This window comes from Salvelinus alpinus, chromosome 2 (genome assembly GCF_045679555.1).
Source record: "Salvelinus alpinus chromosome 2, SLU_Salpinus.1, whole genome shotgun sequence".
NCBI classification, from domain to species: Eukaryota; Metazoa; Chordata; class Actinopteri; order Salmoniformes; family Salmonidae; genus Salvelinus; species Salvelinus alpinus.
This window is the reverse complement of record NC_092087.1, coordinates 115,595,935-115,609,037: the sequence shown is the minus strand read 5'-3', so window position 1 is coordinate 115,609,037 and position 13,103 is coordinate 115,595,935. Positions and strand designations below refer to the sequence as shown.

The 13,103-nt window shown below is 42.2% G+C and overlaps 1 protein-coding gene across 1 annotated transcript; it reads right to left on the bottom strand.

Annotated features, from left to right (window-relative positions):
* Window positions 1-1,855: 1,855 nt before the first annotated feature.
* On the bottom strand, window positions 1,856-12,629 carry LOC139547910 (zinc finger protein ZFP2-like). The gene is made up of 2 exons (XM_071357093.1): window positions 11,801-12,629; window positions 1,856-3,612 (listed from the first exon to the last, which is right to left on the bottom strand). Exons 1-2 carry the CDS (start codon window positions 12,378-12,380, stop codon window positions 2,297-2,299), a joined length of 1,896 nt encoding a protein of 631 aa, XP_071213194.1. The 5' UTR covers window positions 12,381-12,629; the 3' UTR covers window positions 1,856-2,296.
* Between the last annotated feature and the right edge of the window lie 474 nt (window positions 12,630-13,103).

The window sequence follows — 13,103 nt, the reverse complement described above, 5'->3', positions numbered from 1 at the left end:
AACCTTCCATCTAACTGCCTAAATCCACATGTTATGACTATAACTACTGTTCCCTGAAGGATGGAACGAGGTATATCATATTCTGACCCTGCACCGACAGGGGATTTAGGCTCGCTGAAAAGCAGTCCTGAATTTAGGAAATGGATGCGAGCCCCGGTATTATAGCCAGGAAGACATGGCTTCCGAGGGCGGGCTCGGAAGTTTTCAGGTGAATATGATTGGACTCTCCCATAGTATGTTATCTCGTCCCCTCCTTCAGGAAACAGTAGTTATATTCACAACTGTACATTTTTCCACCTCTCTCACAAGGATCCACCCCTTATTTTCATGACATACCCAAATCTAACTGCCTGTAGCTCAGGACCTGAATTAAGGATATGCATTTTCTTGATACAATTTGAAACAACAACTTGATACAATTTGAAAGGAAACACTTTGCAGTTGTAGAAATGTGAAATGAATGTAGGAGACACATTAGATCTGGTAAAAGATAATACAAAGGGAAAAAAACAACCGTTTAAAAAAATACACTGCTCAAAAAAATAAAGGGAACACTTAAACAACACAATGTAACTCCAAGTCAATCACACTTCTATGAAATCAAACTGTCCACTTAGGAAGCAACACTGATTGACAATAAATTTCACATGCTGTTGTGCAAATGGAATAGACAAAAGGTGGAAATTATAGGCAATTAGCAAGACACCCCCAAAAAAGGAGTGATTCTACAGGTGGTGACCACAGACCACTTCTCAGTTCCTATGCTTCCTGGCTGATGTTTTGGTCACTTTTGAATGCTGGCGGTGCTCTCACTCTAGTGGTAGCATGAGACGGAGTCTGCTGGAGGTCATTTTGCAGGGCTCTGGCAGTGCACCTCCTTGCACAAAGGTGGAGGTAGCGGTCCTGCTGCTGGGTTGTTGCCCTCCTACAGCCTCCTCCACGTCTCCTGATGTACTGGCCTGTCTCCTGGTAGCGCCTCCATGCTCTGGACACTACGCTGACAGACACAGCAAACCTTTTTGCCACAGCTCGCATTGATGTGCCATCCTGGATGAACTGCACTACCTGAGCCACTTGTGTGGGTTGTAGACAGAGTTTAGCTTTAATATGGTATCTTACATGTGTGATTTAATGAAAGTTTGATTTTATATCATTTGTTTTTGAATTTTCTACATTTTCCCTGGCTATTGGCCAAGTGGGACGCAAGCATCCCACATATCCCAGAGAGCTTTTAATATGTATTGGCAATAATTAACTTAAGGGTGAGGCATGGAATAATAAAACATGTATCTTTTGTCAGGCTGAATGTTTGAAATATGAGGTGATTTGAGTCATGCTTCTTCAGTAGTGGAATAAAGACAATTAGCATTTGAATGTTGTAAAGAAATACTGGAGCGATGTCCATCGTCAGTGTGAATAGGCACCAGGCTTCTATTTCAATGGTAATTACAGAACAATTTTTAGAGGGCCTCAAACTCCCTCTACATTTCTACTGGGAGAATCATCAAGCCATTATTTAGGGGGGGATGAGCACCAAACTCCCTCTACATTTCTACTGAGAGCATCATCAAGCCATTCTTTAGGGGGGGGGGGGGGATTAGTCTCAAACTCCTTCTACATTTCTACTGAGAGCATCATCAAGCCATTCTTTAAGGGGGGGTCTCAAACTCCCTCTACATTTTCAGCCTCTGTTTTACTACTACACACAACAGCTTCAGTCTCAGAAATTGTGTGAACGGAAATCCCTTCTTCAGAAATGTGGGATGTGCACTAGAAGCGTGTAGGATACTGCTCTTGTCTGTAGGTTTTGTGTACTTAGTAGTGGACAAAGACCCGGAGTGAATGCACAAGGGTATCAAGGAAGGATCTCTAACTCAATATATATATTTTACATTGTGACATTATTCATTAAAATACTCCTTCTACAATGTTAAAACATTCTACATTGTGACATCATTAAAACACTCCTACTACAATGTTAAAACATTCTACATTGTGACATCATTAAAACACTCCTACTACAATGTTAAAACATTCTACATTGTGACATCATTAAAATACTCCTTCTACAATGTTAAAACATTCTACATTGTGACATCATTAAAATACTCCTACTACAATGTTAAAACATTCTACATTGTGACATTATTTCATTGACATCATGAAACAACTCCTTCCTGTATATTCTGATGTTTGATCAGATATATTTTACCAGAGTAGCTCTTCACACATTGATCACAGCTACATTATTTATTTCCTGTGTGTATATCAGAGTAAAATTCTTCCCACATTGATTTCAACTATGAGGATTCTGTCCTGTGTGTGTTCTCTGGTGCATAGACAGATGGCTAGATGTAGTAAAACACTTCCCACATTGAGCACAACTATAAGGTTTCTCTCCTGTGTGCGTTCTCTGGTGTCTAGTCAGACTGTTAGACTTAATAAAACTCTTCCCACATTGAGTACAGCTATAAGGTTTCTCTCCTGTGTGTGTTCTCTGGTGTACTATCAAGCTGTTTGAGTGAGTAAAGCTCTTCCCACATTGATCACAGCTATAAGGCTTCTCTCCTGTGTGTGTTCTCTGGTGTACTATCAAGCTGTTTGAGTGAGTAAATCTCTTCCCACATTGATCACAGCTATAAGGCTTCTCTCCTGTGTGTGTTCTCTGATGTGATTTTAAATGTCCTGACGAAACAAATCTCTTTCCACAGTCGGAGCAGTGGTAAGGTTTCTCTCCTGTGTGTGTTCTCTGGTGTACTATCAAGCTGTTTGAGTGAGTAAAGCTCTTCCCACATTGATAACAGCTATAAGGTTTCTCTCCAGTGTGAATTCTCTGGTGTAATTGTAATGTAGATGATTTTGAAAAGCTCTTCCCACAGTCAGAGCAGCTATAAGGTTTCTCTCCGGTGTGAATTCTCTGGTGTGATTGTAATATAGATGATTTTGAAAAGCTCTTCCCACAGTCAGAGCAGCTATAAGGCTTCTCTCCTGTATGCCTTCTCTGATGTATTTTAAGGTCTGCTTTAGAGGTGAATCTCTTCTCACAGTCAGAGCAACAGTGAGGTTTCTCGCCAGTGTGTATTCTCAGGTGTGCTGTCATGCTGCGTGAGGCAGCAAAACTCTTCCCACATTGATTACAGCTATACGGCTTATCTCCTGTGTGTGTTCTCTGGTGCAAAGTCAGCTGGCTAGATGTAGTAAAATTCATCCCACATTGATCACAGATATAAGGATTCTCTCCTGTGTGTGTTCTCTGGTGTATAGTCAGACGGCTTGACGAAGAAAAACTCTTCCCACATTGACAACAGCTATAAGGTTTCTCTCCTGTGTGTGTTCTCTGGTGTGTTTTCAGGCTGCTTGGAACATTAAAACTCTTCCCACACTGATCACAGCTATACGGTTTCTCTCCTGTATGAATTCTCTGGTGTCTTATAAGGCCTGCTGAAGAGGTAAATCTCTTCCCACAGTCAGAGCAGCAGTGAGTTGTCTTTCCTGTGGGTCTCCGCTGGTGTTTCTCGAGGTGTTCTGATGTGGAGAAACTCTTCTCTGCCTCTTCAGCATCATGAGGTTGTTGAGGCTCCCCAGAGGATCCACCATAGTCCCGTATCTCTCCTGTGTGAATGACAAAGTCAGACAGATGGTTAAAGGCCCACAACAGCAGAAATCCACTGTAGAAGGTGATGCCAACAGCATAGCCATGACGTTGTACAACAATTGACTTCTGTAATAAATGTTTAAAATATTTGACACATTTAGTCTTGTTTTCACATTAGTAGTAAAATACTGTCTATTTGAGGTAAAAGGTGATTGCCCGTGATGTTTTACAACAATTTAATTCTGTAATGAAATGTTTAAAATGCTTTTACAAACTTATTTGAAAACTGTCTTAAGGACATTCAAGTGAGCAAAAACAGCCATATTGTCTTGTTTTTGTCACAGTAGTATATAGTGGATGATTCTAGAAATAAATTAATACAGCTGTTAAAAACCCTAAGTACTAATTCCCCACCGTGGGGGAAAACTCAGGGGAGTTCTCATAGACTGACAGCAAAAATAGCCTCCATTTACAGGTTGCTTATGAGTGAATTTCACACTACTTTTGGATTATAATTGTAAAGGCTCGTTCATGCCATTGTTTCAAATCAACTGCTTTATACTTTTAAAAAAACTTGAATTTCAACCAGAAAAATCTCTTTGGATAGCTTTGCTGACAGTCTATGTCAATAAGCGTTAGCATTCCAGCTAACAGCTTTGCTACCAGCCTATGTCAATAGGCGTTAGCATTCTAGCTAACAGCTTTGCTACCAGCCTTTGTCAATAAGCGTTAGCATACTAGCTAACAGCTTTGCTTCCAGCCTATGTCAATAAGCGTTAGCATTCTAGCTAACAGCTTTGCCTCCAGCCTATGTCAATAAGCGTTAGCATTCTATCTAACAGCTTTGCTTCCAGCCTATGTCAATAAGCGTTAGCATACTAGCTAACAGCTTTGCCTCCAGCCTATGTCAATAAGCGTTAGCATTCTAGCTAACAGCTTTGCTTCCAGCCTATGTCAATAAGCGTTAGCATACTAGCTAACAGCTTTGCCTCCAGCCTATGTCAATAAGCGTTAGCATTCTATCTAACAGCTTTGCTTCCAGCCTATGTCAATAAGCGTTAGCATTCTAGCTAACAGCTTTGCTTCCAGCCTATGTCAATAAGCGTTAGCATACTAGCTAACAGCTTTGCCTCCAGCCTATGTCAAGAAGCGTTAGCATTCTAGCTAACAGTGCATTCTAGCTAACAGCTTTGCCTCCAGCCTATGTCAATAAGCGTTAGCATTCTATCTAACAGCTTTGCTTCCAGCCTATGTCAATAAGCGTTAGCATACTAGCTAACAGCTTTGCTTCCAGCCTATATCAATAATCGTTAGCATACTAGCTAACAGCGTTGCTTCCAGCCTATGTCAATAAGCGTTAGCATTCTCGCTAACAGCTTTGCCTCCAGCCTATGTCAATAAGCGTTAGCATTCTAGCTAATAGCTTTGCTTCCAGCCTATGTCAATAAGCGTTAGCATACTAGCTAACAGCTTTGCTTCCAGCCTATATCAATAATCGTTAGCATACTAGCTAACAGCTTTGCTTCCAGCCTATATCAATAATCGTTAGCATACTAGCTAACAGCGTTGCTTCCAGCATATGTCAATAAGCGTTAGCATTCTAGCTAACAGCTTTGCTTCCAGCCTATATCAATAATCGTTAGCATACTAGCTAACAGCTTTGCCTCCAGCCTATGTCAATGTCAATAAGCGTTAGAATTCTAGCTAACAGCTTTGCCTCCAGCCTAGCGTTAGCATTTAAGCTAACAACTGCTGCATCCAAAATACATGTTGTAACGACCCTGCCGCTTGAGCCTGCTTTTGCGGCACAGTCGATAGCACGCCGGACCTCGGGCTAGAAGGTCGAGGGTTCGAGACCTGCTCACTGCCTGTTTCATTACAATATTTTGCAATTATCACAACCAAATAGTCATAACTTCACCTAACAATAACATAGACCTACTGTAGGACCCATAACTTCACCTAACAACAACATAGACCTACTGTAGGACCCCTAACTTACAACATAGACCTAGGACTATAAATCATTTAATATTCCAGGTGAAACATGGACAATAAAATGTATTTGTCATGACATTTCATAACCTGATCACCAGATAATTTTGTGAATAATCCCACTAGGCTACTCTGTAATGTGTTGTCATTCTAAACGTCCTGAATAAAGTAAAATAGCTCTGTGTGTTGTACAATAGCCTATTGTTAGGAATTTTGTTAATAAATAGTTAAAACAATTTAATTCCACTAACACCTATCCATCAAGGAACAGTTCTCTACACATTATGAGCTAAGTATCTCTGTGTGTCCAAACGGACACAGAAACATTTGAAAACATTAACACACTACCATGTTTTCTCAGTTAAATCTAACTAGACCCTGCGAATCAAATCAAATGTTATTTGTCACATGCGCCGAATACAACAGGTGTAGTAGCCCTCACAGTGAAATACTGACTGACCAGCCCTTAACCAACAGGTGTAGACCTCACAGTGAAATGCAGACTGACCAGCCCTTAACCAACAGGTGTAGACCTCACAGTGAAATGCAGACTGACCAGCCCTTAACCAACAGGTGTAGACCTCACAGTGAAATGCTGACTGACCAGCCCTTAACCAACAGGTGTAGACCTCACAGTGAAATGCAGACTGACCAGCCCTTAACCAACAGGTGTAGACCTCACAGTGAAATGCTGAGAGACCAGCCCTTAACCAACAGGTGTAGACCTCACAGTGAAATGCTGAGACCAGCCCTTAACCAACAGGTGTAGACCTCACAGTGAAATGCTGACTGACCAGCCCTTAACCAACAGGTGTAGACCTCACAGTGAAATGCTGACTGACCAGCCCTTAACCAACAGGTGTAGACCTCACAGTGAAATGCTGAGACCAGCCCTTAACCAACAGGTGTAGACCTCACAGTGAAATGCTGACTGACCAGCCCTTAACCAACAGGTGTAGACCTCACAGTGAAATGCTGAGACCAGCCCTTAACCAACAGGTGTAGACCTCACAGTGAAATGCTGACTGACCAGCCCTTAACCAACAGGTGTAGACCTCACAGTGAAATGCTGACTGACCAGCCCTTAACCAACAGGTGTAGACCTCACAGTGAAATGCTGAGACCAGCCCTTAACCAACAGGTGTAGACCTCACAGTGAAATGCTGAGACCAGCCCTTAACCAACAGGTGTAGACCTCACAGTGAAATGCTGACTGACCAGCCCTTAACCAACAGGTGTAGACCTCACAGTGAAATGCTGACTGACCAGCCCTTAACCAACAGGTGTAGACCTCACAGTGAAATGCTGACTGACCAGCCCTTAACCAACAGGTGTAGACCTCACAGTGAAATACTGACTGACCAGCCCTTAACCAACAGGTGTAGACCTCACAGTGAAATGCTGACTGACCAGCCCTTAACCAACAGGTGTAGTAGACCTCACAGTGAAATGCTGACAGACCAGCCCTTAACCAACAGGTGTAGACCTCACAGTGAAATGCTGACAGACCAGCCCTTAACCAACAGGTGTAGACCTCACAGTGAAATGCTGACAGACCAGCCCTTAACCAACAGGTGTAGACCTCACAGTGAAATAGTGACTGACCAGCCCTTAACCAACAGGTGTAGACCTCACAGTGAAATACTGACTGACCAGGCCTTAACCAACAGGTGTAGACCAGGTGTAGACAGGTGTAGAACTCACAGTGAAATGCAGACTGTCCAGCCCCTTAACCAACAGGTGTAGACCTCACAGTGAAATGCTGACAGACCAGCCCCTTAACCAACAGGTGTAGACCTCACAGTGAAATACTGACTGACCAGCCCTTAACCAACAGGTGTAGACCTCACAGTGAAATGCTGAATACAACAGGTGTAGACCTCACAGTGAAATGCTGACTGACCAGCCCTTAACCAACATGTGTAGACCTCACAGTGAAATACTGACTGACCAGCCCTTAAACAACAGGTGTAGACCTCACAGTGAAATACTGAATACAACAGGTGTAGACCTCACAGTGAAATACTGACTGACCAGCCCTTAACCAACAGGTGTAGACCTCACAGTGAAATACTGAATACAACAGGTGTAGACCTCACAGTGAAATGCAGACTGACCAGCCCTTAACCAACAGGTGTAGACCTCACAGTGAAATGCTGACTGACCAGCCCTTAACCAACAGGTGTAGACCTCACAGTGAAATGCAGACTGACCAGCCCTTAACCAACAGGTGTAGACCTCACAGTGAAATGCTGACTGACATGCCCTTAACCAACAGGTGTAGACCTCACAGTGAAATGCTGACTGACCAGCCCTTAACCAACAGGTGTAGACCTCACAGTGAAATACTGACAGGTGTAGACCAGGTGTAGACAGGTGTAGAACTCACAGTGAAATCTTTGGAGGGAACTGAAAGTCCGTATTGCCCAGCGACAGCCCCGAAACCTGAAGGATCTGGAGAAGGTCTGTATGGAGGAGTGGGCCAAAATCCCTGCTGCAGTGTGTGCAAACCTGGTCAAGAACTACAGGAAACGTATGATCTCTGTAATTGCAAACAAAGGTTTCTGTACCAAATGTTAAGTTGTCCTTTTCTGATGTATCAAATACTTATGTCATGCAATAAAATGCAAATTAATTACTTAAAAATCATACAATGTGATTTTCTGGATTTTTGTTTTAGATTCCGTCTCTCACAGTTGAAGTGTACCTATGATTAAAATTACAGACCTCTACATGCTTTGTAAGTAGGAAAACCTGCAAAATCGGCAGTGTATCAAATAATTGTTCTCCCCACTGTATATACAGGGTGTTACGGTACTGAGTCAATGTAGAGGCTATATACAGGGTGTTATGGTACAGAGTCAATGTGGAGGCTATATACAGGGGGTACCGGTACAGAGTCAATGTGGAGGCTATATACAGGGGGTACCGGTACAGAGTCAACGTGGGGGCTATATACAGGGGGTACCGGTACAGAGTCAATGTGTAGGCTATATACAGGGTGTTACGGTACAGAGTCAATGTGGAGGCTATATACAGGTGGTACCGGTACAGAGTCAATGTGGAGGCTATATACAGGGGGTACTGGTACCGAGTCAATGTGGAGGCTATATACAGGGGGTACTGGTACAGAGTCAATGTGGAGGCTATATACAGGTGGTACCGGTACAGAGTCAATGTGGAGGCTATATACAGGGGGTACCGGTACAGAGTCAATGTGGAGGCTATATACAGGTGGTACCGGTACAGAGTCAATGTGGAGGCTATATACAGGGGGTACTGGTACCGAGTCAATGTGGAGGCTATATACAGGGGGTACTGGTACAGAGTCAATGTGGAGGCTATATACAGGTGGTACCGGTACAGAGTCAATGTGGAGGCTATATACAGGGGGTAACGGTACAGAGTCAATGTGGAGGCTATATACAGGTGGTACCGGTACAGAGTGAATGTGGAGGCTATATACAGGGGGTACTGGTACCGAGTCAATGTGGAGGCTATATACAGGGGCTCCTGGTACCGAGTCAATGTGGAGGCTATATACAGGGGGTACCGGTACAGAGTCAATGTGGAGGTACAGATTAGTCGAGGTAACTGTTTAGCAAATCAACCAGACTCTGCTATAAATCAGACTAGAACCTACTGTAAATCAACCAGACTCTGCTGTAAATCAACCAGACTACACCCTGCCGTAAATCAACAAGACCCTGCCGTAAATCAACAAGACCCTGCTGTAAATCAACCAGACCATGCTGTAAATCAACCAGACCCTACTGTAAATCAGACTAGAACCTACTGTAAATCAACTAGACTCTACTGTAAATCAACTAGACTCTGCTGTAAATCAACCAGACTACACCCTGCTGTAAATCAACCAGACCCTGCTGTAAATCAGACTAGAACCTACTGTAAATCAACTAGACTCTACTGTAAATCAACTAGACTCTGCTGTAAATCAACCAGACCATGCTGTAAATCAACCAGACCCTACTGTAAATCAGACTAGAACCTACTGTAAATCAACTAGACTCTACTGTAAATCAACTAGACTCTGCTGTAAATCAACCAGACTACACCCTGCTGTAAATCAACCAGACCCTGCTGTAAATCAGACTAGAACCTACTGTAAATCAACTAGACTCTACTGTAAATCAACTAGACTCTGCTGTAAATCAACCAGACTACACCCTGCTGTAAATCAACCAGACCCTGCTGTAAATCATTCCAACTAGACCCTGCTGTAAATCATTCCAACTAGACCCTGCTGTAAATCAATCAGACTGGACCCTGCTGTAAATCAATCAGACTGGACCCTGCTGTAAATCAACCAGACTGGACCCTGCTGTAAATCAACCAGACTGGACCCTGCTGTAAATCAATCAGACTGGACCCTGCTGTAAATCAATCAGACTGGACCCTTCTGTAAATGATGACAGTATTGATGTTGGTGTTCTGAATCAATTCAAAATGACTCTTTATTGAAGAGCCAGGTTAATGACAGTATTGACCTGGTGTTCTGAATCAATTCAAAATGACTCTTTATTGAAGAGCCAGGTTAATGACAGTATTGATGTTGGTGTTCTGAATCAATTCAAAATGACTCTTTATTGAAGAGCCAGGTTAATGACAGTATTGACTTGGTGTTCTGAATCAATTCAAAATGACTCTTTATTGAAGAGCCAGGTTAATGACAGTACTGATGTTAGTGTTCTGAATCAATTCAAAATGACTCTTTATTGAAGAGCCAGGTTAATGACAGTACTGATGTTAGTGTTCTGAATCAATTCAAAATGACTCTTTATTGAAGAGCCAGGTTAATGACAGTATTGATGTTAGTGTTCTGAATCAATTCTAAATGACTCTTTATTGAAGAGCCAGGTTAATGACAGTACTGACTTGGTGTTCTGAATCAATTTAAAATGACTCTTTATTGAAGAGCCAGGTTAATGACAGAACTGATGTTGGTGTTCTGAATCAATTCAAAATGACTCTTTATTGAAGAGCCAGGTTAATGACAGTATTGATGGTGGTGTTCTGAATCAATTCAAAATGACTCTTTATTGAAGAGCCAGGTAAATGACAGTATTGACTTGGTGTTCTGAATCAATTCAAAATGACTCTTTATTGAAGAGCCAGGTTAATGACAGTATTGATGTTAGTGTTCTGAATAAATTCAAAATGACTCTTTATTGAAGAGCCAGGTTAATGAGAGAACTGATGTTAGTCTTCTGAATCAATTCAAAATGACTCTTTATTGAAGAGCCAGGTTAATGACAGTATTGACCTGGTGTTCTGAATCAATTCAAAATGACTCTTTATTGAAGAGCCAGGATAATGACAGAACTGACTTGGTGTACACATGTACACTGCTGCTACTCACTGTTTATTATCTATGCACAGTCACTTCACCCCTACCTCCATGTACATATTACCTCAACTAACCTGTACCCCCGCACATTGACTCGGTACCCCCTGTATATAGCCTCCACATTGACTCGGTACCCCCTGTATACAGCCTCCACACTGACTCGGTATCCCCTGTATATAGCCTCCACACTGACTCGGTATCCCCTGTATATAGCCTCCACATTGACTCGGTATCCCCTGTATATAGCCTCCACACTGACTCGGTACCCCCTGTATTTAGCCTCCACATTGACTCTGTACCCCCTGTATATAGCCTCCACACTGACGCAGTACCACCTGTATATAGCCTAGTTATTGGTATTTTATTGTGTTACTTTAGCTTATTTGCTAAATATTTTCTCAACTCTTCTTGAACTGCAATGTATTGGGGTGGCAGGTAGCCTAGTGGTTAGAGCGTTGGACTAGTAAACAAAAGGTTGCTGGATCGAATCCCTGAGCTGACAAGGTAAAAATCTGTCGTTCTTCCCCCTGAACAAGACAATTAACACACTGTTCCCCCCGGAAGGCCGTCATTGAAAATAAGAATTTGTTCTAAAACTGAGTTAAATAGTTAAATAAAGGTACAATTCAATGTTGGTTAAGGGCTTGTAAGTAAGCATTTCATGGTAAGGTCTATACTTGTTGTATTCGACGCATGTGACAAATAGTTTGATTTGATAGTATATTTTGTGGATATGAATGACTATTTCTTGCCAATTAAAAATCTGGGTACTTTTCATAGCTTTTGTCACATCAGTTGAACAACTGCGGAGTAAATGCCCCTGTTTTTAGGACAGTACTTACTGGTGTTAATCAGATCGCCTGTGTCCTCGTCTTTCAATGTGACAGTAATCTCCCCCTCCTTCTCCTCCTTCACTCCAAAAACCACATCCTCCTCTTTCTCTGCCTCCTCTTCTTTTACTGTAACATCCTCCTCCTCTTTCACTCTGAACGCATCTTCCTCTTCTTTCACTGAAACGTCTTTCTCCTCTCCTTTTACTGTAACATCCTCCTCCTCTTTCACTCTGAACGCGTCTTCCTCTTCTTTCACTGAAACGTCTTTCTCTTCTTCTTTCACTGTAACATCCTCCTCCTCTTTCACTCTGAACGCGTCTTCCTCTTCTTTCACTGTAACGTCTTTCTCTTCTTCTTTCACTGTAACAGCCTCCTCCTCTTTCACTCTGAACGCGTCTTCCTCTTCTTTCACTGTAACGTCTTTCTCTTCTTCTTTCACTGTAACAGCCTCACCCTCTACCTCTTGTTTTACTGTGACATCTTCTTCTTCGTCCTCCTCTTTCACGACAACGTTCAGCCACAGACCCTCTTTCTCCGTCCAGCAGACCTCCTCTTCTTCAACAGGAGGCGAGTAGCTTGGTGAACTCATGGTCGGGGATGTTAGCTAACAGCTAGCTAGCTAGGCTAATGCTAACTTAACGAGACAGCTAGCTGAACGTAAATAGGAAATTAAATCGGATAATTAGCTAAACGACAGAAATGTGTTCAAAACACAGTGGCTCATATACCAGAAAGCGTCTAAAGAGCTTGAACGTTTCCGCTATGTTGGCTAGCAAGCTACCGAGATGGCTGACAAGCTGGTGTTGGTTTTCTTCTTTGAGTTTTTATCGGCGGATCGCAACTGACCGAGAGGTGTAAACACCGCCCCCTACTGTACTGGAGTGTGAGGCCGGGCATTAATACCGCTTTATTCTTCTCTTATCTAACGCTGCATTTCTAACTAAACTACTCCCATCACCACCACACAATCTTTTCTCATTTCAGATGTATATTTGTTATTTGTTATTTTATTTAACCTTTATTTAACTAGGCAAGTCAATATTCACACTGTATTCTATTCTACTGTATGTTTTGGCAATGCCACTCTGACATTGATTGTCCTTGTATTTATATATTTCTTTAAATCCATTATTTAACTTTTAGATTTGTGTGGGTAATGGCTGAATGGTAGAGGAAATGGTTGACCATGTATTATTATGTTGTTAAATGGTGTAGAGGGGGAGAGTTTCAAATCAAAATCAAAACTATATTGGGTCACATACACATACTACTACTATAAATACTCATACTTAGCAGATGTTATTTCAGGTGT